We start from the raw sequence: 27,625 nt of genomic DNA, 5'->3' as shown, positions 1-27,625 counted from the left end.
CGTAACTTCCCGCTTGAGAAAACCTCATAGAATTCGCCCCGCGGCGAAACATGTGTTGCGTATCTGTACTGTTTGTTTAACATGCTCGGTTACGCCGACCGAGCTGTTCCAGCACACCTCTGACCTTTGAAGGATCACAGTCTCACATTGTGCACATGAAGCCTGCAGGAGGATACAGCTAAAGCGAGGTATGTTACTGACAAGAAGGGTCTTTGCAAACAAATTGGACACATGGAGAAAGTGACACTGCAGCGATGTGGATCCGCTGTGAAGATTGGTAAGAAATTCAACTGCTGTTTACTTGCACCCCACGGTCAAGGGTCTTTTGGGCGAGGGCACGGCCCTCAGTAGGTAGTACCCGTAGAGACGGGGTTGTATGTACATTCTACCTGACACAGTATATCTCATTGATGGAAGTATTCCACTGACGTGTTGTCCTTAATGCTGTTATATGAACTGCAAAGTCTAACCCAATTTGCTTGCACTAAACTATACGCTGACATACCCTGCTTTACTGAGGCTACATATGCATGAACTGCTCTCGCTACAGCAATAATCACTTGAACTGCTTAACTGCTTTTGTGCTACTTACGACCTTTTGCTTGCCTTTTTCAGCACTGACAAGGATTATAGCTGAATAATGGTTTGGAGACTGTGACACTAATCACCTTATGGATTCATACTGACAGTGTGAAACAAGTCTGTGTATATGGATCTTTAATGACCTTAAGGACACTGAGCTCTTATAGGTGATATTTAATCAGTATCCAATGGCCATTGGTGTTTTTGTATGTGTTTAATAGGCACTATTATTAAACACTTGCCACTTTTAGAAGTCTTATAACTATGTGTATATTGTCTGTAATTTTCTACTATGAATTAAATGTATTTTATTTGCATATTTCATATGTATTGAGAGATACTTTTTTGGGAAGGGAGCCTGTCACCTTTGGATTGGCCAATACCACACACATTACCTTGAGGTTCATATCTTTCAATTATAGATTTTCTATGTGTAAGTGCTGGCTATTTTCTTTACTTTTCTTTCTTCTTCTGACTTTTTTTTCTCCAATTTTAAACATATATATATATATATATATATATATATATGTGTGTGTGTGTGTGTGTGTGTGTGTACAGATGTATTTATGTATATGTGTATGTGTATGTATATATATATATATATATATATATATATATATATATACACAGACATATATACACATATAAACACATAAATAATAAATACCTAGTTATACATATATAGACATATATAGTGCAATATTTATATTTATTAAAGTATAATACTGTGTATTTACTGTAAATATTTCACATTCCAATGTTCTGCACAAAGGGGAATATGTTCTTTGTATTTATAAATAGATATTCCTATATATCTGTATATATCTATACCTATAAATAATCATCTGTATACAGGTACAGGTTGTCTGAGCAAGACAAACAACAAACCCCAGACTTACGTTTCGGCCTCTCTTGGGCCTCGTCAGTGAGGTGCAGTTGCATCTCTCTAGGGCATGTGTGCAAGGAGTCCATATGTGGTTTCCCCCTTTTACTCTTAGGGAGACCTAAGAGCAATTTACATAAAATCAAGAAAATACAGAGACGCACTCACTGAGACAGAACAATAGCAAGAAAAACTTCTGTGCTTGTCCACAAGGCCAGTGCCACTCAGCATATCAGTCTGATCCTGCCCAATGACAGCCCAGCACTGAAATACCAGGCAATTCTTCTCTGTGTGTACATATGTATTTATGTATATGTGTATGTATATATATATATATATATATATATACACAGACATATATACACATATAAACACATAAATAATAAATACCTAGTTATACATATATAGACATATATAGTGCAATATTCATATTTATTAAAGTATAATACTGTGTATTTACTGTAAATATTTCACATTCCAATGTTCTGCACAAAGGGGAATATGTTCTTTGTATTTATATATATATATATATATATATAATAGATATTCCTATATATCTGTATATATCTATACCTATAAATAATCATCTGTATACAGATATATATATATATATATATATATATATATATATATATATATTGTAGCAAAAAACATCAGATATATGTAGAAATATGTATTTAAGAATAAAAAGAAGATATTCCTCTATTTGCAGAACATTGGAATGTGAAATATTAATATTTTCATGGTGGATTAGCGCAAATGAGAATATGCAATTGTGTTTGCGCGAGAGTGGGTGTTCCCCCCCCCCCACACACTTTTTTCTCCATTGACTTCTATAGGGGAATACATGAATGCACACGCAATATTCTAAGTTCGGATTTTTGCGCTTGTCGGTTCAGAGCGAGAGCAAAAAATATTTACTTTCAACTCATAATACGAGCACAACTCAAGGAGCGCAAAAATCTTACTTCTATCGCAATTAACGCTCAAGTGGAAACTTTAATTTGCACTGCACGTGTAATCTGGCCCTGTGTAAATTAATATAACATTTTTAACTATGCACATGATACATTTATATTATTGGATAATTTTAAAAACTTAATTAACACACAAGTAGGCCATAATAATCAATATTGTATTAATTAGCTGACATGTTTTAATGTTGCATGGTCACATACAGTATATTTTACTTTCATATAGGTATGCGGAACCGATAAAAAGCCAGATATATTTTTCACGTATATCTTTTCTGATTGTAAGAACACTAGATATTCTTGTTCTATTGTATAAATCATTTGGATAGCTTAACTCATTTAAATAGTTTTTCTAATTAACTGGAATATCATAGAAATATAACTTAGAACTTGTTTGAGTTAAAAAATGCCTTTTCTAATAGAGTTGAATGAAGGCCAATGTGTCATGTTGCCGATACACATACACTATAATTACAGCATTGATATTTTTATATTGTTGTTTGTTTTTTTTTTAAAGGAAGCTATGAGTGTCCCAAAGAAAAAAGGTATTTTGTAGATGCCACTTACGTGTTGAAACTTCAAAGGAGTCAAATTTAATTGGCTGAATGTAGTTGACAAGGATTGACATCTCTTCATAGGCTGTGGCCTCCTGACCAGCTGTACCCTATAAAAGTAATATAAAGAGATCAAGTGATAACAAAAACTTGCAGAATCATCTTAAGTTGTTTATATTTTGTTGTGTCTTTTCCAGTTCCTAAATAAATGTATCCTATCTTTTCTAAATTTCTGTATGAGAATAAATCATAGTGAGAGACAGATGCTCATATTCCAGGTTTCTGAAACACTAGGATTTACCATCAGTTTAAAGGAAATAAACTAAGACTTAGAAGTCTTATGTCTAAAGGTCTTGCCCCTAGCCAGTTGAGTGCCAGTATGGGAGTAAGTTACAGGGCTGTACTTTTGGAGGGCAGTGGAAAACACCAAAAGCAGCAGTGTCTATGCAGCTTTAACAGGACATACATTAGCAATAACAACATGCTTTAATATGCAAGAATATTTTATTGCTGCACCATTTCTTGTGCAGAACTATGAGCTCAAATCTCTAAAGTTCCCTGCTCTGATGGGATGATCTAAAATGACCCTACAGCACTGTGCATATATATATGAATGTGTATATATATATATATATATATATATATATATATATATATATATATATATATATATATATATATATATATATATATATATATATATATACAGTGTATATATATATATATATACACAGTATATAAACACAAATATTTATGCATACATTCACATACATATATATTGCTGTGTTGCGACTGGGGTTATGTGAGCTGTGGCTGTGAGGCTATCGGCATAAAAATGAGGCTCCATTGAAGTCGATGGAGGAAAATCATCCGCAATTGTGCGCTCCGTTGAGTTCGAGGATGCGATCGCAAGGAGTGATATTTGTGCTCCCAACCCGTAATCTCACACTCAGTAGCAAACATGGAAATAATAAAACTGAGCAGTGATTACGAGTTTACGTAAGCGAAAATATGCACTCAACACGTTATTTAGCACCCACTCAATAAAGAGGATTGTTTAGGTTAAACTCAATACTTGGAAGCAAAAAGCATGAGATACTGTATATCTAATTAGCATATCTTACCCAGAGTTCCCTGGTACATTGGTAACAATGTATACAAAGTACTTCAGGGGATAAGCAAGCAGGGATACTTTGCCTAGATTTGCTAATTTTCTATACAATAATTATATGGCTATTACCCCAGAAGGGCTTAATACACATAGTTGAAGTCAGTTCTTTCTTTTCTGCAGATAATGAATTCTGAACTTCAGCCGATATTGTCAAATTTTGTTTTACTATTGATCACAATTCATAAATCTTCTGCCATTAATATCCATGAAACTGGAAATTTTTACCTACCAAAAAAAACACGTCATTATCTCCATGGTCAATTTCCCAGTTCCGTGATCCAGAAATTAAATGTGCACCATAATGACAAACAATATTGTGATTTTAGAGGTTTAGCAATTACATCCCAGGTTAAAGGGGTTTGGTCATATAAATAGTTGACGTGTGCAATTAACCTTCTGTGCTCCAAAACCATAGAGCTATGTGTGGGTAATATTGTTATTGTGGAGATGTATGTTTTTATAAGTGTAAATGTGCTTATTATTAAATCTTAAATTTTTCAGATAGAGAATACAATTTTTAAAAAGTTTCCAATTTACTTCTATTATCAAGTTCTGTTCTCATATTATTATTTGTTAAAGGAACATAAAACCCAAATTTTTTCTTTCATGATTTAGATAGAAAATGCAATTTTAAACAACTTTCTAATTTACTTCTATCATCTAATTTGCTTCATTCTCTTGATATACTTTGCTGAAAACCATATCTAGATAGGCTTAGTAGCTGCTGATTGGTGGCGGCACCTATATCCCTTCTGTGATTGGCTCACCCGTGCGCAATGCTTCTTCTTTAACAAAGGATATATAAGGAATGAAGCAATTTAGCTATATATAAGCAAATTGGGATGTTGTTTAAAATTGTATTCTCTATATTAATCATTATTGAAAAAATGTGGGTTTAATGTCCCTTTAAAGAGCTATCTGGATAGGTAGCTGCACATTTCTGGACCTCTACATGACAGGATATATTGCTTCTATCTAATGCTTTTGTTAATGTATAATAACATTGTTGCAGAATGTCTGCGATATATTGCTGCAGACACGTGCACACTCCTGAGCTTACCTTTCTGCTTTTCAACAAAGGATAACAAGAAAACAAAGTGCATTTGATAATAGAAGTACATTGGAACATTGTTTAAAATTGTATGTTCTATCTGAATCATGAAAGAAAATTTTTGGAGTTTATGTCCCTTTAACTTTAATTGTTGAGCAGATAGCATTTATATCTGGTTAGTGATGTTGCTTTCTAACATCATCATATAGCAGGGGGTAATGTCAGTGTGTCACATTCAAAAACACCTGAGGGGCACAGTGATAAGTGCAAAAGTATTGTCTGGGGAATCATCAAATCTTTTTAGCTGTGGAAGTAAAAAATGGCCCTGTAGGAACATTACAGACCCATTTTCTTACAATAAACAATGAAAATGGCTGATTGTGACTGTGTCAACATTAAAAATGGTCTCATCTACATCCGTTTACTTGCTGATAATTATCAAGTGATAGATTGTCATTAATCCCAAAGTTTTGTGGATTAAAACTACAGTAATAAATTACTCTAATCCATTAGAGCATTTTCTTATTGTTCTTTTATCTCCCTTTAAAAGTGCAGAGAAGACATTTTCTTACAGGTAACATATTTTACTCTTTAAAAGTGTAAAATCAAATTGTTAAATCTTTTTTTTTTTACATGTGGTTTCATGTTCCTATTCTAGATGCTAGAAAGAGCACACAACTAAAGTCTTTTGAGGGCATTTACACGCTTCACATCAGGAATTGACAGCAGGGGCACATAAATGACAGCACATTACTATTAAAATGGACGCTGATCTGAATAGACTGTAAGGTTAGCCACAAAATCTCACCATATGTGCTGTAACTGTTAAACATACCTCATCTGACTGCATTTGTTTGATTTCTTCCTCATTGAGGTTTTCAGGCACCTCCTCATTTTCAGCCTCTTTTCCTGCTTCCTCTTCTGGAATCTCATCTGCACATAAACACAAAAGATCATATCTGTCTTATTAAAGGGATAGTAACCTTGTTTTAAAATGTATCACTTTTTTTTCCCTTGAAAAAATGGCTGCTCTGAAAATGAAACATTTTAGTTTGCTCCTATGTCTGTGGGGAGTTAGGTTTAATTGTAGGTTCCAGTAGGGCATTGCTGCTCTATTTTTCAGGGGGTTAAAACATATGCAGGGAATAGTACAATAATAATATGATCTAACACAGTGAAGACATGAGGGCTGCAGATCAGTATTTTAGAAGCTTTAAGAAACACAAATAAATTTATGGCTACACACAAATAATATATTTCCTAAAAATGTCCAGTGGCACAGGGCCTGATTAAGGTAAGGTTGCAGGGTACCTCTATCTGCTGTTCTCCCCTTTGCAGGGTTCTTTTAAGTTGTCACCACTATGTTTGGCCATCACCTGAGTACACATTTTTACTTTTGCTTTTTCCTGGGGCCACAAGAACTATGACACAGTCTTTTGTTTTCCCATTTGGGGCCACAAAAACAAGTGCAGAGGGCCCCATGCGGCCTATGGGCCACCAGTTGGCCATTCATTTTCTTTATGCACCACTTTTGTGTCCCTTTAACCTTTTTTCATTAGTTTAATGTTTCTTTGATGTTCCCTCAAAGACAATCCTGCGATGATCACAGAGGACATCCCCTCAGGCAGCTGCTATAGCATTAACAAACAGATACCTGATTAGTTTGTAGTTCTCAGAGGTATTATAGAAACTTTTGGCAACTGGTATCGATTAGGCTCAGTCTTCTAAGTGAAATGGCCACTACAGTTGTAATTATTTGCTTAAAGGGACATTAGACACTTTGAGATGGTAATATAAAATGAGAAATCGTATATATATAAAAAAAAAACCTCTACAATATACTTTCATTATTTATTTTGTTCCCTTTTCCTGTAATTCCATTCTGAAATTGTGAGCTTTTCAGTTCATGCTAGAAAAGAAAGTGCAGAACGGCACACACTAGTGACCTATTTATAAATGTCCCTAACTGGCACAGCAGATAATACAGCATGGAAGCTCCCATTGTTTTATAGACATTAAAACTTTAATTTGTCACTATTTAAACAACTAATTAAACAACCTTTAAAAAATACATCTACATGTTATTCTAATCTTGTATTTCAATGCATCATTCTATTTAGCATTTATTTAGTTTTTAATGTCCCTTTAACTGATTCACTATCATATCACTGTGATCACAAACTGAGGTTCCTGGAATTATGCATACAAAATAGCACAAAAAACTATTTTTTAATTAAAAAATAAATGCTGGGATTTAGTAACAGACAGGCCACAACCTACACATGTGTGTGCGTTATCCTGTATATTGTGTCTAAAGGATTACCTTTTTAACTGATACTCCCGGACCTGATTTTGCTTTTCTTGTCTGGTAGGGACTAATCCCAAACCTAAAAAGGTTCAAGGATTAAAGAAACAATGCACTCATGCAATCATCTGATACAATTTAATTGTATTCAAAGCAGCTGCATTAGAAATGGACTGGGATTTCTCTCTGGAGGTTCATTTTTACTGTTGCCTCTTTAAATAGCTTTTCTATAGATAATACTGAAGTATTTAAAATGTTAGCATAGATGGCAGCATCAACAGGCAAAAGCAGCCATTTTCAAATACACTCCAGCAGGTAAAATGGATAACTGGGAACACATTAAATGAAAGAAAATGTTACTTTTCTGTTTCTATTGCTTTTCTTTTTGCTGAGAGCTTATCCTTTTAAACCTTTTTTAAGACATGCTAAACTTATTATCTGTATTCTACTATTACTAATCCCACAGCTCTGTTTGGTGGATAGGGACAAGCCTTTAAATGTCTGGAAAGTAAGTCTATTCAGTGGAAGAATATCCATTTTTCTACATAAAGTATAGACTAGTTCATTGTAATACCTGAGTTTTCACTGGAGGCTGAATTTGTCTGCTCCAAACTGCTCTGATCACTGTTTTGCGTCTTTTTCTCTTGGTTTGAAAGAGACTGATTTTTCTTGTTCTTTATCAGGATTTTCCCTAGCAAATCCTCGGGACTTGGTAACGGGGATCCGGGTTTTAACTGAGAACAACAAACAACAAAAGTGACACTAATGTCAAAATGAAACTTTTATGATTCAGATAGAGCATGCAGTTTTAAAAGACTTTCCAATTTGCTTCCAATAGGAGGAGTGAGGATTTGGTCTATGGTATAGCTTGGCGAAAGCTGCAAGTCTCTTGGAACAGCCTTTAGTGTTAGTTCACAATAAAATCTGACATCAAGAAAGTAGGATAGCTTATTAAGTTTTAGTAACCCATATTCTTTCTGAGTCACCAGCTTCTAAAAAGTATGCAATAGTTCACAGTGCATACATATGTCTGTGATTGGCTGATGGCTGTCACATGGTACAGGGGGGCTGCAAATTGAAGAACATTTAAATGTGTCTGAAAAATCTACTGCTCATTTAACATTCATTTAAATTCACATTTCAGCTATAGCATATCTACAGTTGTGCTCATAAGTTTACATACTCTGGCAGAATTTATGATTTCTTGCCATTTTTCAGAGAATATGAATGATAACACAAAAACTTTTCTTTCACTCATGGTTAGTGTTTGGCTGAAGCCATTTATTATTAATCAACTGTGTTTACTCTTTTTAAATCATAATGACAACAGAAACTACCCAAATGACCCTGATCAAAAGTTTTGTAATTTGTGTGTGTGTATAAAAGGTCAATGAGTTTCTGGACTCCTGATAGACCCTTGCATCTTTCATCCAGTGCTGCACTGACGTTTCTGGATTCTTAGGAATGGGGAAAGCAAAAGAATTGTCAAAGGATCTGCAGGAAAAGGTAGTTGAACTGTATAAAACAGGAGAGGGATATAAAAAGATATCCAAGGAATTGAGAATGAAAATCAGCAGTGTTCAAACTCTAATCAAGAAGTGGAAAATGAAGGGTTCTGTTTGATAACATACTGCATTCATCTTGCCATCAATTCTGAACAAATTTCATGTGCATTTGTAGCTCACACATCCCCAAAACATCAGCGATCCACCTCCGTGTTTCACAGTAGGAATGGTGTACTTTCATCATAGGCCTTGTTGACTCCTCTCCAAATGTAGCATTTATGGTTGTGACCAAAAAGCTCAATTTTGGTCTCATCACTCCAAATGACTTTGTGCCAGAAGGTTTGAGCCTTGTCTCTGTGCTGTTTGGTGTATTGTAAGCGGGATACTTTCTGGCATTTGCGTAGTAATGGCTTTCTTCTGGCGACTCAACCATGCAGCCCATCTTTCTTCAAGTGCCTCCTTATTGTGCATCTTGAAACATCCACACCACATGTTTTCAGAGAGTCCTGTATTTCACCTGAAGTTATTTGTGGGTTTGTCTTTGCATCCTGAACAATTTTCCTGGCAGTTGTGGATAAAATTTTAGTTGATCTACCTGACCATGGTTTGGTTTCAACAGAACCCTTCATTTTCCACTTCTTGATTAGAGTTTGAACATTGCTGATTTGCATTCTCAATTCCTTGGATATCTTTTTATATCCCTTTCCTGTTTTATACAGTTCAACTACATTTTCCCGCAGATCCTTTGACAATTCTTTTGCTTTCCCCATGACTCAGAATCCAGAAACCTCAGTGCAGCACTGGATGAAAGATGCAAGGGTCTGTCAGGAGTCCAGAAACTCAATGACCTTTTATACACACACACTAATTACAAGCAAACAGATCACAGGTGAGGATGGTTACCTTTAATAACCATTCAAACCCCTTTGTGTCAACTTGTGTGCATGTTATCAGGCCAAAATCACCAGGTGAAAGAAAAGTTTTTGTGTTATCATTCATATTCTCTGAAAAATGGCCAAGAAATCATAAATTCTGTCAGGTTATGTAAACTTATGAGCACAACTGTATGAGGGCCTGATGAGCTAAAGCTCTTCACTCTGGAGACTTTATCTAAGCAGCTTTGAAAGTACTTCAATCCCCTCAAAGTATTTTAGAAATGCAAATTTTAGCTTTAGAGCTGTTTATCTAGCTATACATTGTACTGGGTGTGAAGGAGACACACCTATGTTACAATATAATGCTAAAAAGAAAATCCCTACTTTTTTTTTTGCATGATTTCTTTCCATGCTGGTCATCAGTACCTAGATCTGCAACACATTACATTACAGGTAATTGCAACCCAGGTAATAACTCAAATACAGCATTTAATGTGTTACTATACCAAAAAATGTTTTATAAATTTAATGTTAGACACGTGCATTCATTTTTGGAGGAATGTACAAAACATCAAATGTTTCCATATGTGTTTAATTCACTCAAAAATAATATTCAAATTCAAAGTGCTACATTATTTTCATATTGTGTATCAGTCAGTAATTCAATTCTACTGTATGTATTGGTCATTTAAATCACACACACATTGCTGTCATGGTCACAGTATTTTATGTTCCTCACAACAGCACACAATGTCTCTCACTCATTGGCTTTCATATGTCGCACAAGTCTCTCATTTGCTGGATTCCATTTATCACACATTATTTTCATTCACTGGATAGCATATGTAACACATACTCATGGTCATCAATGTGGTGAGGGGGGAAATACACACATATAATTTTCACATCTGATTCATGGTTGTAGGCAGCAAAAAGCCTGTTATTTATCCACATTGAAACCAAGAGGGGATTCCAATTTGAAAATTTCACCTTTTTTATAAGACCCTCTTTATTTCACGTGGTTAATGTGAAAATAGATGTTTCTTAATCTATTGGACATTCAGATTAGAAAAATAAATATGAGAGTTCTCGAAAAAAATGTCTCTCTATGCCCATATATCACCTAATTGTAAAGAGGAAAACCTCCCCTTTTAAATGAGTGATCATATTACCCTCTAGGTATCCCACAGTCAATATGAAAATAATAATTACTCAAGACATGATATATCAACGTTACAGTGATAAAATGAGAGGGTGTTTGAATTGTGTCTCAGGCCCTTGATCAAAATCAAGCAACCTGCTGATTCACATCCAAATTCGTCTTGAAATCAGGAGGCAGTATTCAAAATCAAGTGGTCTGTTTGATATACAGAGGCCAACGCATGAGATGCTGCAGGAAAATATTTGTAGCTGCCTGGAATAATTTTCAAAAAGCAAGTGAGAATACAAACATGTTGCTGCAAATCGTCGCCACCTATTTACATGCGAGCACCATTATAAGCAATAGAGGAAACAGAGCCAGGCAGTAGTGCAGAAAAACATAAATTATGCTTACCTGATAATTTCCTTTCCTTCTGTACAGGTAGAGTCCACAGCTGCATTCCTTACTTGTGGGAATTCTGAACCTGGCCACCAGGAGGAGGCAAAGACACCCCAGCCAGAGGCTTAAATACCTCCCCCACTTCCCTCATCCCCCAGTCATTCTGCCGAGGGAACAAGGAACAGTAGGAGAAATATCAGGGTAAAAAAGGTGCCAGAAGAACAAAAGAATATGTAGAGCCGCCCATCGGAGAACACGGGCGGGAGCTGTGGACTCTCCCTGTACAGAAGGAAAGGAAATTATCAGGTAAGCATAATTTATGTTTTCCTCCTTAATACAGGGAGAGTCCACAGCTGCATTCCTTACTTGTGGGAAAATTATACCCAAGCTCCAGAGGACACTGAATGCTCACGGGAGGGCAAATAGGAGAGGTGGCCCCCTTTTATCTGAGGGCGCTAAAGCCTGCACAACCCTTCCACCCGAAGGCTGCTTCCCCAGAAGCAAATAATTTTGTTTAAAAATTTGGAAAAAGAATGTAAAGATGCCCAGATAGCTGCCCTACAAGTCTGATCCATAGCAGCCTCATGTAAAGAGCCCAAAAGGATGACACTGCTCTCGTAGAATGAGCCGTAATCCTTTGAGGAGGATTGTGTCCCACTGTCTCATATGTCCAACGGATGATACTCCTCAACTAACAGATAAGGAAGTCAAAGATGCCTTCCGACCCTCACGCTTCCCAGATAGATAACAAACAGAAAAAAAAACTGTCTATTCCTAAGTAGCCTGAAGATAGAACCTCAAGGTATGACTCCATATGTGGAAAACTTTCCTTCCAAGAAGAAGGAATAGGACATAAAACAGGAACCACAATCTTTTGATTGAAGTTGCGAATTGACACAACCTTAGGAGGAAATCCTAAGTAAGTTCAAATAACAGCCGTATTATCGTGGAAACACTAGATAAGAGGGTCTCATTGCAAGGACGCAATCTCAGAGACTTCTGTAGGCAGAAGCAATATCTAGACAGAAGGAATCTTCCAAGAAAACAACTACTGTCAACCTCATGCATAGGCTCAAAAGTAGCCTGATGCAAGACCTTAAGAACAAGATCTATGATCCAAGGGGGAGCATCAGATCGACACCTCGGCCTGATTTTAGTCAGAACTCTAACCAAAAGCTGTACATCCGGAAGCTCAGCAAGCTTTTGGATAGGAACAGACAGGGCCAAAATTGTCACAAAAAGGAAACTAACTAAGAGGCCCCTTTTCCCGACCATCCTGGAAGAAACAAAGAATCCTGGCAGACTTAATAGAGTGCCAGGAAGAACCACACTCTTCACAGAAGAAAGAGGTCCTCTACACCTGTAAGACAGATGACGAGGAACCAGCTTATGCGCTTGAATGAGAGGACCTTACCTCTCAGAAAACCTCTCCTGGCTAAGACCAAGCGTAATCTCTATGCAGTCTGCCTCAGAGAGATAAGATCTGATGAAGCCAAGGGATCTTGTCCCAGCAGAACCCTGTGACAAGGAAGCCATCATGGAGGGGAAGACGACGCCGGTTTGAGCCACCACTCGAGGAAGGAGTGAAATGGCAGAAAAAGGAAAATTTTAATTGAACCACCAAGGCCCCGCTAATGCATCCATTAGCTCCGCATGATGATCCCTAACCTTAACCCATCAGTATGAAACTAGGTATTGAAACAGGATGTCCTAAGATTCTCATCTGGCGTCCCCTTCCAGAGCAAGATATCCAAAACCCCTCAGATGAAGACCTTATCCCCAGAGACGGGGAATGTCTCTAAAGACCATTCAAAGCTAGATGACCACCCCCGGAGAGTGGAACACTGATAGCGAGAAGTAGTGGGCCTTTACCCACTACCAAACCGGAGATACTACCCTCATTGCTAGGGAGCCTCTCGTACCCCTCAGATGGAGTTCCAAGCCATTGAGAGTAGTACAAACTAGAATCTATAAACTGGGACTAACCCAGTATTCACAACATTCAGAGCAAAAGATTGCCTGAAGATTCAAAAGTAATCAGGAGGGAAACCTCCTAAAACCATGGGGCCCATGCCCTATATTTCCATTCTGATGGGGTAGCGACCAAAGTCAAAATTGCCCCGGACGAATTAAGAAAATGTCCCTCAGGACAAAGAAATCTGGACAAAAACACTAGAGAGCGATTCACTCAACTAGTAGTTCAGGTAAATCTGTTAAGATAGATTCGAAAAACAGTGCCACTCCACTTCCTAAGCATACACTGAGTCTCTGCTGAGATGAGACCTGGCAAAAGGAACAAAGTCCAAGATGGAGCCCATGACCATCATTACCAACGAAACGCAGAGCCAGCGATGGCCTGAAGGAGGTCTGGAGGGCACGACCTGATGAAGCTAACTCATAATTTCACAAGACCGGTAGAAAGGTCTATGCAGACTAAAATAGCATCCAGGAAACCCACTCTGGTGCCTAACACCAGAGAACTCTGGTCTAGATTTCTTCCAACTCTCCGGATCGAGGAGGACAGAAGAAAACCTGAATGATCCTCTATCAGACGATGGCGATTGATCCTAATCGTCTAAACAATCGACTCTACCACTAGCTCTGGATTCTGGCAACTGCCAAAGAATCCCTCGATTCCTAAAAAAGCTCTGAGACCAAAATGGAGGAGCAATGTACTGGAAAAGCTGGTCCAGAAACGTCAACCTCAGGATCCGGGAATGTTCTCTGAGGAGGAAGAAAGAGGTATGATACCCTTTCCTAACAGTGGACCTGCACTGCTCCTCCCGTACCAAGGGTAGAGTGGACCTTAATAGTCTCTCTCAGGAACAAGGAGACAAGATAGGCCTTAGGATCCCAGAAAAAGGGAGGGAGACCCCTCCCTCTATGGGACCATGAAAATAACGGTTTGAATGATATCTCAAACCTCGCTCTGAGAAACACCGGGAAAATGACTCCAAAGGAGAACAAAACCTGAAAGAAATGGCGCCCTTCTCCCTGTCTGGAAGACAGGATCGAAAGAAGGAAACTGCTCTGGGAGGCTGAGAATGGAAGCCTAGCTAAGACCTCTAAGACCTATGGATCCTGTACGTCCCTGGTCCAAGCGTCTGAAAGAGCTATAGACTGTCCAGATAGAACCTGGAACTGGCCCCTCTTGCCAATCTAGTTTTGTCGGGCCTCTGCTATGCTTGGAATTATTCCAGGACTGAGACGGCATTCAAAAAACACTTAGATTGTTCCGGCATAGCGGAGGTCTCTGACGCTGGGCATTAGCCGGACTAAATGACTAATAGAAAGACATCTGTCTCTCAGATTTGCTTTCTCATCAAACAGTAAAACCGCAGAAAAGCGGAACCTAATTAAATCTATCTCACAAGCAGAAAAAAAGATTAGATTCAAAAGTCATATCTGACAGAGAGATACAGGGCTTGAACAGAAAAAAACTGAAGCCCTAGCTTTGGGGCAAGTAATCTGCAAAATGGCCCAGATAAAAGAATTGTAAACTCCAAGGCCTTAATTCCTTCAAGAATTTATCGAGGTAACCATCCCCTCGAATTGAGACAGAAATGTTCCAATAGGAATTATCCACAAAACTGCGACAACCAAATTTGTCAGTACATCTTCATAAAAAGAGTTTTCTCTTATAACCAAGAGCTATAAGAACAAACTATCCTTAAACAGAATAGTAAGACAATAGGCAAGTGCACAAAAGTGATAGCCCAGTAGGGATGGGAAACACAACCCCCCATAGAGCCCGGAACCGGGAATCTTAAAAAGGAAATAGACGAAAAAGGAAAAGGATCTCTATTCTTTCCCACCTGCATTAATCCATTTTCCCCTCTGATTTAGGGCTCTGAGATTCAACTGGCGGATCAGTACTAGGAATCTCTAATATCGTAAAGACTTCTCTTAAAAGGAAGCTACCTTAAATCTCTTAAAAGGATGCTACCTTAAATCTAAAGGCGAAATCCTCCTCTGCTGGAGGAATTGAATCAGTAGGCTCCGACCCAGAAGGTCGGTACTCTGAAGCCTCAGAGAGAACTGCATCCTCAGATGACTGATCGGATACAACCATCAATTTACATGATGCTCCCTGGGCAGGAGTGCTTAGATTAATCCTTAGTTTGCGTGTAGCCGTACGAGGCAAAACGTCTAAGGCCGCAGACATCGCCATACGGAACTGCGCAGTAACATCTGGTGGAAAAAGGCCCCCTCCAGGTGGAGGATTAGTGGGGCAAGGGGAAGCTGCACGTGTAGGATCAGATGAATATAGGGGACACACCTCACGGGACGAAGAGTCCTCAGAGGCAGAAAGCTCAGTGGCATCTAACATCTCAACATTGGTTGATAAAAACAATGCGGCATAAGGAACATAATTGAGAGGGCTGGATTACCCGGGCCTCCTCACAATATACACAGGTATCAAATTCAGTCATAGAGGTCTCATCCTCTAAAAAATCAGAATCCTCCATAACTAGGTAACTTTATATAAATCAAATAAAAAAACAACCGACACCTATACCCCCAATGGCTGGGACACTCACCACCTCCTATGACCTAGACAGTGTAGAGAAACTCGTCCTCTCCATAGTCACTCGGTCAGGAATAGGAAATGGAAACAGTGACCACTCCCGGTCACACGGTGCGCAATGCAGGACCAACCCTGCTAAAGGAGAAGCGCGCCAAAAAACTGTGCAGCTCTCAAAGTAAAGGAGCAACTTGTATGTTCCATATCAGCCTATGAGCCCAAAACATCTCACACATATAAGCAGCATAAATCAAATAAACAAATATGATTAATGCCCCACTGTTCAACGATCCCCCTCAGGAGATATTAACCCTTGATTCCATAAAGATAAAGGAGTCCCACTGTGACCCTGTCTTCTAGCGTTAACAAATATGTAAAAAATGAAACGATCTTACCGGAATCTATGCCGTGGAACAGAAACACGGTCCTTCAAGTGTGACAGACTGTAGCATCGCCTCTAACATGGACTTGAGTGAAGAAAAGCAGGCAGCGAAACTTGTCAACGCTGATTGCTTAGGAGCTGTTAATATGAGTCTGGATGGGTTCGCAGAAAGACTCTCCCTGCATCTCCAGACTCTAACTTTCATCAATGTTCTCACTGAGAGGCTGACAAGACTACTTAAAACTCCAGTCCCATATCGAAGGGCAGATACCCTTCCTAAGGAACTACTCCGAAATCTTCTGACACTTCTCTGCCAATCTCCTGTGACGAAAGGCAAAGAATGACTGGGGGATAAGGGAAGTGGGGGAGGTATTTAAGCCTTTGCCTGGGATGTCTTTGCCTCCTCCTGGTGGCCAGGTTCAGTATTTCCCACAAGTAAGGAATGCAGCTGTGGACTCTCCCTGTATTAAGAAGGATAAAATATTTGTATATGCGTAATACATTATTTTATTTTTGCTACAATTAAATATGTCATCTTTGTTATGTATCTAAGCACACACATGATCCTTTAAGTTACAGAAAATTATAAAAATAAATAAAAACATTTTTAAAGAAAATCCCCAGAAAATGAAAAACTTGCTGCCATTCAAGCAAATATTGGCAGCGTATTTTTCTTGCATTTCTTTTTGAATATAAGTCAAAATACCTCATGAACAGCTCACTTTTTTGAATAAAGGTCTCATTCTTAGCCATACACCCTTGAGACTTCTCAACTCCTCTTTCAGATGAGAGGTAACAAACATTGCCCTTTAGATTTTACCCAATACTTAAAGGGATAGTAAACCCCCAAATTTTCTTTTATGATTCTGATAGAACATACACTTTTAAATAACTTTCCAATTTAAAGGGACAGTCAATACTAGAATTTTTGTTGTTTTAAAAGATAGATAATCCCTTAATTAACCATTCCCTAGTTTTGCATAACGAACACAGTTATAATAATACACTTTTTAACTCTGTAATTACCTTGTATCTAAGCCTCTGCAGACTGCCCCCTTATTTCAGTTCTTTTGACAGACTTGCATTTTAGCCAATCAGTGCTCACTCTGTAAATTCATGTGTATGAGCTCAATGTTATCTCTATGAAACACATGAACGCCCTCTCGTGATGAAAAACTGTCAAAATGCATTTAGAGGCAGCCTTCAAGGTCTAAGAAATTAGCATATGAGCCTCCTAGTTATAGCTTTCAACTAAGAATACCAAGAGAACAAAGCAAAATAGGTGATACAAATAAATTGGAAAGTTGTTTAAAATTACATGCCCTATTTGAATCATGAAAGTTTGTTTTGGACTTGACTGTCCCTTTAATTCTCTTATCAAATTTTCTTCATTCTTTTGTTAACCATTGCTGAAGGGACATCATTGCACTACTGACAGGGAGCTGAAAATATCTATTTAGCCAATCACAAGGGACAAATGTGTGCAGGCACCAACTAGCAGCAGTTCCCACTAGTGTATGATATGTGCGTATTCATTTTTGTAACAAGGGATACTAAGAGAACGAAGCACATTTAAAAATAGAAGTGCCTTTAAAAGTGTCTTAAAATAACCTGCTCTATCTGAATCATGCAAGTTTAATTTTGACTTTCCTATCCCTTTAGATTGAAATAATTTTTATTATTGTTGTACAGTGTGAACAATACATGGGTCAGTTCGGTGGGAAAAAAAAAAACAGTTGACAAATTTCAAACAAATGTAAGCCATTTAACAGATTCTAATGGTCCACCGCTTCCTCCTTTTTAATGAGTTCTGTTTGTCACTCTTTACCATGTGTCGTCAATCATAGCTCCTATTGAAGCCAACAATTATTTATTTAATTTTCTGTATCTAAACATATATAACAATCAACATATTTAACTAATGTAACCCCTATGCCAGTCAACTGCATAAATCATATTAATAAATGAACAATAAACGTTTCTTAACAAATCATCGTACCTTATGAACCCTCAGAGCGCACCTTCCAATCCCTCCCATCTTCTCCTATACTCATATCTTTGTCTCCTTCTGTCTCTCCTGTTATCTCGTCCTTATATTTGCTTCTCATTTAGAATCCAATAGAACCAAACTTGGTTGAAGACTTCAACTGTATCCTGTATGTAAGCAGCTGTCTGACACATGTCAAACATGTTTCTAATCCTTCCAAGTATCTCCCCCCTTTCTGGCACTCCTAGTTTCCAGTGTTTTGCTATAGCTGTGCGGGTCACTGTACATAAGATTCTAATTAACTTATTTATTGGTGTGTTAAACCTCAAATCATCGACGTTCAATAGTGCCTGCATAGGTGTCAATATAACTTGCTCCTCTAATATGGTGGTTAACATCTTGGACAGGTCTAGCCAAACCCTCTGAACATTTGGGCATTCCCACCACATATGAAAATATGTACCTAATTGCGTGCAACCTCTATAACACTGTGTGGTGCCTCCCTTAACCATGTGCGCTGTTTTTAGAGGGGTCAAATACCAGCGAAAAGTTGTCTTTATATTGTTTTCCCTCAGATCCGCTCCCAATAAGCCTCTAGCTGAGTTTAAAAAAATCTGGTTCCATGTTGTTAAGTCAAATGTTCTCTCTAAGTCCGCTTCCCACCGAAGAATGACAGGAGATTTTGTTGTTGTGTGTGATTCTTGGATGTGTAAATATAAATGTGATACCGCACTTTTCTGTCTAAACTCCGCACTGCACAACCTCTCAAAGATGGTTGTGCCTTTGGACTCTATTCCAAACCTAAGATATGATGTAACAGCCGAAGCTATCTGTAAGTATAAAAACCAGGGAAGGCGTATCATTCCAAGTTTATCTTGAAGCTGTTGATACGTTATAATTTTCTTGTTGACCAAGAAGTCTGCTATTCTATATAAATCTTTGTGTGCCCATTTATCTATGAGGCGACTAGATTCTCTGGGAACTATATATTTTATGGGTCTTATTAAAGAATTAGCCGGTAAAAATGCATATTGTTTGTTGTATATTTCTAGTTGTTTGATCGTCGTCTTGGTGATTAGGTTCTGAGAAATCTTAAGTCTCTCAACAGTATTTTTACCCCATAGTATATCTCCTGGGTCATCATAGCCCCCTACGAGTGCTTCTAATTTAGGCCATAGTATGTCCTCCTGTCTTCTCCCTAAGAGAGAGTTTTGGGCCAGTCTAGCTGCCGAGTAATAGTCCCTTAGATTTGGAAGTCCCACTCCCCCCAACTGTCTATGTCTAGTGAGTGTGTCATGAGGTATCCTTGCGTGTCTAGACCCTCTAAGATATTTATGAAGGTCTGTTTGAAGAGCTTTCAGGTCAGATTTATTTATGCTTATGGGTAAGGTACGGAACAAATACAGGAGTCTCGGGAGTACCGTCATCTTAATTGACGAAAGTCTCCCATACCAGGAGAAGTTATAACTAATAATCGACTTAAACATGGGTATATAGTTAGCTTTATATAGGTGAGAAGAGTGTGTCGTTAGTTTTATCCCCAAATATTTCAAATCACCTTTCACCCAGTCAAAATCAAAATTTGTTTCAATCAGTTTGATGGTCTGCTTTGGTAAGTTTAATGGGAGTGCTTCGCATTTGTCTAGATTTAATTTGTATCCCGAAACGTCCGAAAATTGTTGTATGATGTCATATATGTGAGGGAGAGAAATGAGTGGTTTTGTTACTGTCAGCAGCAAATAGTGCAATTTTGTGCTGGGACTGCTGTATTTGCAAGCCAGTAATGATTGGGGAATTTCTTATGTTTGCAGCTAATGGCTCGATGCAGAGCGCAAAAAGGAGGGGTGAAAGTGGGCAACCCTGTCTTGTGCCATTGAGAATTTTAAAAGTTGCAGATTGGTGTCCTATTGCTCTGATATATGCTGTTGGTGTTGAATATAAGCTTTTCATTGCTTTCATGAAAGATCCCGTAAATCCCATCTTTATCAGCACCGTGTTCATGTATACCCAGTCCACTCTATCGAACGCCTTCTCCGCATCCAATGACAGGATCAGAGAAGGCGTCCGCTCGCGTTGTAAGTAGTCTATAACCGTAATCATTCGTCTGATATTGTCTGGAGCCTCTCTATTTTTTACAAAGCCAACCTGATCTGGATGTATGATAGAGGGTAAGATGTGTTTCAGGCGATTGGCAAGTATTTTGGTCAAGATTTTCATATCCTGGTTTATTAAAGATATGGGTCTATAGTTTGAACACAGCGAAGCATTTCTACCTTTTTTGGGAATTACAATTATCTTGGCTTGTAGGAGGTCAGCGGGTATAGGTTGGCCCTCCAGTACATGGTTGGCAAATTTAACTATGTGGGGGGTCAATAGCTGTTTAAAAAGCCTATAGTATTCCCCCGGGAATCCATCCGGTCCCGGGGCTTTGCCTGGTTTGAGCTCCTTTATGGCCAATACCACTTCAGCATGTGTAACAGCTGAGTTTAACTGGTCTCGATCTTCCTCAGTTAATTGTGGTAGCTTCGCGGAGTTCAAAAACCTCTCGAGAATAGTCTGCGTTTGGGTGTTGTGTTGGACTTTCTCCCCATCATATAGCTTTTTATAGTAATCTGCAAAAGTGTTCACAATTTCTTGTGGGTGAGATGTGATATTGCCTGATGTGTTCTGTATATGTGGAATGGACATTGACTGGTACTCCTCTCTAATTTTTTTAGCTAAATACCTATCAGGCTTATTTGCATAGATAAAATAATTAGCTTTAAGTCTTTGGGCTGCCCTAATAGAATTGTCGTTTAATAATGTTAGTAGATCTGCCTTCTTTTGGTTTAGGGAGTTCAATATATTTTGGGAGCCAGTCTGTTTATGTTCCTTTTCTAAAAGATTAATGTCTTGCTGGAGCTGCAGATAGCGAATGTTAGCTTGTTTTTTGTAATTTGTTTTTTCTTTTATTAATAGTCCTCTGAAAACTGATTTGTGGGCTGCCCACACCGAGGTAGGGTTTGTTGTGGAGTCTGTATTGATTCTCCAGTAGTCACTCATGTCTTTTAGTAATCTGTCTTTTGTGGTAGGGTGTTTCAGGCAGGTCGGGTCGAAAGTCCATGTTTTGGTTCTGTTTGGTTCCATAAGGGATCCCAGGAGAAGCTGTGTAATAGAATGGTCCGACCAAACACAAGTGTGTATATGTGCCTCACGTAATGTAGGTTGCAATATTTGACTTGTGAAAACATAATCAATTTTCGTGTAGCATTTATGCGCTGAGGAGTAATAAGTTGTGTCAGTAGTATCGCCGTACAGTGTGACCCATGTATCTTGTAACCCGTGTGGCCGGAATAGTTCACCAACCTTCCTAGCTATGCTTTGTTGTCTTATTTTCTTTTTTGAAATGTTCCCTGTCGTCGCCCTCCCTAGTGCTACAAGGTCTATATTGAAATCCCCCGCCAATATGATTCTCGATCTGGACCAGTTGGTAAGCAAATTAGTTATACATCTAAAGAATGGTTCTTGTTGCTCATTGGGTGCATAGATATTGCATAGGAGTACTTCAGTCCCCTGTATATTCCCCCTCACTATTAGATAGCGGCCCTCACTATCTTTCACTGTGTCTTTGTGTTCAAAACCCAAGGATGAATGAATCAGTATAGAGACTCCCCTAGTTTTAGTGTTAGCGGTGGAATGAAAGTGTTGCGAATATTCTTTGGACCAATATTTGGGTATTTGTGTTTTCAGAAAGTGAGTTTCCTGTAAGAATAAAATATTTGCTTTAAGCTTTCTATATTGTGTTAGTGCAGTCCTCCTTTTTATGTCTGAATTAAGGCCTCTCACATTATGTGAAATCAAGTTTACTCCAGGAAAGTGTAGTTTTTCAGCCATAACAATATTTCAGTAAAATAATGCATACATCAGTATATAACCATCTCTTTTCGTTATTTAGGTAACCTGAAGTGTCAGATTCTGTGCTATTCTGTACGTCTATTCCTACAGTCCCTGTATTTTTAACCTCGGTGTAGCGCCCCAAAAAGGTGTTAACGAAGATGCAGTTGACTTGGCACAAAACAAACCAATTAAATAACATAACAAAACTTACATAATCCTGTAATAAAAAACAGTAATAACAATACAAAATTTCCTTAATTTGCATTGATATAACATATAACCAGTGATACTTTGTAGCTCATACTATTACCCTTGTTTACCATAGGTGGTAGTGGATGAAGAATAATAAAATTGAAGAGCAGTGTTAGGTTAACAAAATAATCTGTGTATACAAAATAAGTTCTAGTGGTTTCAGCTCACCATCCACGACAGTCTAAGTATATTGCATATAATTTTCAAAATACATCTCTGATAGTGTTTTAGAAAAGAGTCTCACCAATCTCCTAAATTCGATCTGCCACCAATAAAGTTCCAGTCAGATAAGGAATCATGTCTTGGATCGTTTATTATTCACTTTAATCCAACTGGATCTCTTGAGAGGATGTGTTAAGATTTGTGTCCCTCTCTTCTCCCCGAGATCGGGGTCAGGCGGTATGTCCGGTGCTTCGATACCTAGGGTCCTACAAGCCCCAGGAATCTCCTGTATTGTCTTGATTGAAGTTATCTTACCATCTTTAAGTATGTTAAGGGCAAATGGAAAACCCCAGCGATATGTGATCTGGCGTTTTCTGAGCAATGAGGTTAATGGTCGAAGTGTGCTTCGTCGTTGTAGTGTTTTCACACATAGATCCTGAAAGAATTGCACCACGTTCCCCTGGTATTTAAACGTGGGGTTCTTCCGAGATGCATTCAAGATTTTTTCTTTATCAAGAAACCTGAGGAATTTGATGATCACATCCCTTGGTGGCATATCTTTCTGCGGTCTGGCCCTGAGTGCTCTGTGGGCCCTTTCGATATGGTATTCTGTATCATCTGTAGCCACTGTGATAGCTTTAAAGAGGCCTTGCAAATAAGACAAAAGGTCAGCTGGTCCAATCGATTCCGGTATACCCTTTATCCGGAGGTTCGACCTCCTAGTGCGATTTTCAATGTCCTCCATTTTGTCTTGGAGGTCATCTATTTGTTGTTGTTGGAGGGAGATTGTTTGCGACATAACAGCTACATTTTCCTCAATATCCTCCTTGTCATTTTCTAGGGCTTCCACCCTGTTTCCCATTTCAAGCATTTCGTTCTTGATTTCTGTTAGACTGGAAGTCACTGTAGTATGTAGACTATCAATTTTATCCCAGAGCTTTTCAAAATTTGATGCAATGTCCTGTTTTGACACCAGCATACTGAGGTCTGCTTTGGTTACCGGTGTTTGATCGTCTGCAGGCTTGCTTTGTTCAGACTCTAAGTCAGAATCCTCTTCTGCCTCCATTGTGGTAGTTTCTAGCTGTTTATGGGCTGCATTGGATCTAAGAAATGTATCCATAGATGTAAGCTTATTGAGTTTGTCAGTTTTTTGAAACCTTCTGGTAGACATTATGAATCAGGCCAGGAGTGCAGGCAACCTTGCTCGTTTCTGTGCAGAGTGATGAATATATATATCTTTTGTACCCTCAGATGCTGCTGCCAAGAGACAGCGTCCCATTTATTGTGGGTAAATTTGTGGCTTAGTTCTCCTTTGCATAAACACCAGTGAGATTTACAATAGCTGCCAGCAGTGTTCCGGTTCAGGTATTTCAATGATAGTTCACTTTCTGCAGATGTGTGTGGTCCTTACAGCTTGCTTTATATATCATCACTATCGCATCTACACAGTTTGTAATCCTTTCATTGAGGTATTCTAGCCATGGTGTGCAAAATCAAGAATATAAGACTCAATGCTCATCAAAGACTAAGCTCACCAGCCTGAGAAATGTTTATGTGCGTATCTTGGCGCTCTTTCTGTAATGCTTCACCATTATTTTTTGTGTCCCCCTCTTGTGGTTTGTGTGCCCTTTAAACCCAGTTACCTCTTGTACGGATTTTGCATCTTGATGTCATATCGAGCAGTGGAATCAGAACCACCAACAGTCATTCCCTTTTCTACTTCGAGAGAGATAATAGTTAGCTGCGCATGGCCTCCAAGATGGCGTCCGCTGCATATATGCGTGTCTTGCAAAGTTGCTATCGGGCGGATTTCCTCACTTTTTCTTAGAGAATTTCTCTCCGGATTGTAGCCGGGAACTGTACCACCAACCGCATTGCCTTGTTAGCCTCTTGGTGTGTAGTTATACGGCATTATTCACCTATTTTGCTGTATCACATACCGGAGCTCAGCTCTCACACATCCATCCGTGTGCTGCTAGGCTCCGCCCCCCCCTTTCCTATCCCTTTAAAGGGACATGAAACCCCAATTTTTTCTTTTATAATTTAGAAAGATGATGCAAATTTTAAATAACTTTCTATTTTACTTCCATTATCTAATTTGCTTCATTATCTTGATATTCTTTGCTGAAAAGCATATCTAAATAGGCTCAGTAGCTGCTGATTGGTTGCTGCAGAAAGAGGCCTCATGTGATTGGCTCACCCATGTGCATTGCTCTTTCTTCAACAAAGAATATCTAAAAAATGAAGCAAATTAGCTAATAGAAGTAAATTGGAATGTTGTTTTAAATTGTATTCACTATCTAAATCATGACAGAAAAAAATTGGGTTTAGTCCTTTAAACCACAAGATTACAGTAATAAATGTAGCGTGTTAGAGAACTGTGCCAAACTTTAAAAGAAAAAAAAACACACATAAGAGCTGTTCTTTTAAATGATGTCACATAATATCAGTTATTAAACTTGCTCAATACTTTAGAGTTATAAAACTTGTACTATATACATATGTGCTAATCAAGACAATTGTGTGATTTCTTATTTCCCTCTATATATTGTATTCAGCACCACTACATAGGCCTCAATTTCAAAAAGAGAGTTTTTCATCACAAGAATATTAGTTCCTGTGTTAAATTAATCAATTCTGCGTGCAAGCTGACTGAAAAGTAAACTCAGTGTCACTAAAATATGTGCACCTCCCCTGCTATATATTATATCTATTTAGCTACATAAATATTATGGTTGCAACAGTTTATTTATTTTTCGCCCTTCCCACTCAGAAAAAAATCCTGTGTAGTCCATCTACATAATGCTATCACTTACTGGATATTTGTCCAAAACCTCTGTCAAAAGCATTTCTCCAAAAATTGATCGGCAGTACTCAGCCATCTTCGCCTGTTGTTTTGCTCTACAGGGGAACAGACAATTCTATCATTCTTAGCAGAAACTCTAAACTCTACAATTGTGTGGATGACTGCCATGAGTCAGAAACCTAATCTGACCACCAGATATACTAGACTGATATAGTTCCAGGACCAAAAGCCAACTACTCACGAGTCAACATGGTTCTCAAAGGAAAGAATCACTGGGTACGGCGAGGTTTTGAAGGCAGACTCAGCAATAGCTTCAATCACATCCTGTAGTGAAAGTGAGAATTCAGCTCTAAGGAAGACTTATTAGCTTTATACTGCAAAATATGTCTGAATATTTTAGCTTCAAGAGAAAATGTTGCAGTTTATGAACCATATAAACGCAAAACATAATAAAGATTAACTGATTTAGAACATTAACCGAGTTATTAAAGACATCTAGAACAAGTTCATTAAATCATATTTATTTTTAACACAGGATATTCACTTTAGCGTATTTTGTAACAAAATACATTAATTTGTCGAAATACTTTAATATGGATGTAAAGCATTTCTCTCACCTTGAAGAGGATCTCAGTGGTCATAGTGAAGCCGTGGGTGATGATTGGCTCCTCCTCAGGTGGTTTCCCTTTCCAGCAGTCAAGTTCTACGCAGCGGCAGCCGGACAGCAGAGTCTGTCTGTACATTTCAGGAGATGAGACCCCTGAAAACTGACCAGCTGGAGGGCATGAGACATTAGTAAGTAGTGTTAGTTATCCTGCAGAATTAGAGACATCAGAAGATGCTAGTAATGGCAGCAACATATTTATTTCCTGCAGAATGAAGAGTATATATAATAAAGACATATTCAACATTTTAAAGGGGTCAGTTACTGCTATTACTCTCTATAGGGATATGATGACAATTCCATTTTTAATAGGATACACATTTCTTTAAAACATTGTTTTTTTTTTTTTTTTTTTTATTATTTTTTGGGGGGGTCTTCATTTTTTTCTTAGTGGACGCATGCCTCCTTAAAGGGACATGGAAGTTAAATGTCTGTGATATAGACATTTGTAACACTATTTCCAATTCCCTTTCATTATCAAATTTACTTATTTCTGTTCATATCCTTTGGTGAACTTTTGCTCCTTTCCATTGTGCAATGTCACAATTTGCAAAATGCAGTGTGCTTCCATGGAAAGGAACAAAAGTTCATTAAAGGGACAGTCAAGTCCAAAAAAAACTTTCATGATTCAAATAGGGCATGTCATTTTAAACAACTTTCCAATTTACTTTTATCACCAATTTTGCTTTGTTCTCTTGGTATTCTTAGTTGAAAACTAAACCTAGGAGGTTCATATGCTAATTTCTTAGACCTTGAAGGACACCTCTAATCTAAATGCATTTTGACCGTTTTTACCACTAGAGGGCATTAGTTCATGTTTTTCATATAGATAACATTGAGCTCCTGCACGTGAATTTACAGAGGAGTGAGCACTGATTGGCTAAAATGCAAGTCTGTCAAAAGAACTGAAATAAGGGGGCAGTCTGGAAAGGCTGAGATACAAGGTAATTAGAGAGGTAAAACGTGTATTATTATAACTGTGTTGGTTATGCAAAACCAGGGAATGGGTAATTAAGGGATTATCTATCTTTTAAAACAACACAAATTCTGGTGTTGACTGTCCCTTTAAAGGATATCAACAGAAGTAATTACATTTGATACATAGTTTATGCTGCTGGACATATCTAGATATGCTCTTGTTGGGAAGTGAGTTTTAGCAATGGATACCAAGAGAAAGCGATACCTTTTACAATAGAAGTAAATTGGATTTTTTCCAGTTGTAGCCTATGGGTCCGATTTATGAAAGTGCGAGCGGACATGATACAATGTAGCGTATCATGTCCGCCGCACATTGATAAATGCCGACAGCATACGCTGTCAGCATTTATCATTGCACAAGCAGTTCTTGTGAACTGCTTGTGTAATGCCGCCCCCTGCAGATTCAAGGCCAATCAACCACTAGCAGGGGGTGTCAATCAGCCCAATCGTATAGGATCGGGTGGATTGATGTCCGCAGCCTCAGAGCAGGCAAACCAGTTATGAAGCAGTGGTCTGAAGGCTCGCCCGGAAACACAGGGGCATTAAGCTCCAT

General features: G+C 38.2%; 1 protein-coding gene across 1 annotated transcript in view; it reads right to left on the bottom strand.

Annotated features, from left to right (window-relative positions):
- Positions 1–27,625, bottom strand: part of PLCB2 (phospholipase C beta 2) — a 256,010-nt gene that overhangs the window by 55,167 nt on the left and 173,218 nt on the right. Inside the window, exons 11-16 of the mRNA XM_053697903.1 lie at positions 26,048–26,205; positions 25,672–25,754; positions 25,441–25,525; positions 8,095–8,254; positions 6,051–6,148; positions 3,007–3,103 (exon numbers count right to left, since the gene is read on the bottom strand). Coding sequence (XP_053553878.1) covers positions 3,007–3,103; positions 6,051–6,148; positions 8,095–8,254; positions 25,441–25,525; positions 25,672–25,754; positions 26,048–26,205 — 681 coding nt within the window. The remainder of the gene's footprint in view (positions 1–3,006; positions 3,104–6,050; positions 6,149–8,094; positions 8,255–25,440; positions 25,526–25,671; positions 25,755–26,047; positions 26,206–27,625) is intronic.

This window comes from Bombina bombina, chromosome 1, assembly GCF_027579735.1.
Source record: "Bombina bombina isolate aBomBom1 chromosome 1, aBomBom1.pri, whole genome shotgun sequence".
NCBI classification, from domain to species: Eukaryota; Metazoa; Chordata; class Amphibia; order Anura; family Bombinatoridae; genus Bombina; species Bombina bombina.
This window is presented reverse-complemented; position numbering and strand designations above follow the sequence as displayed.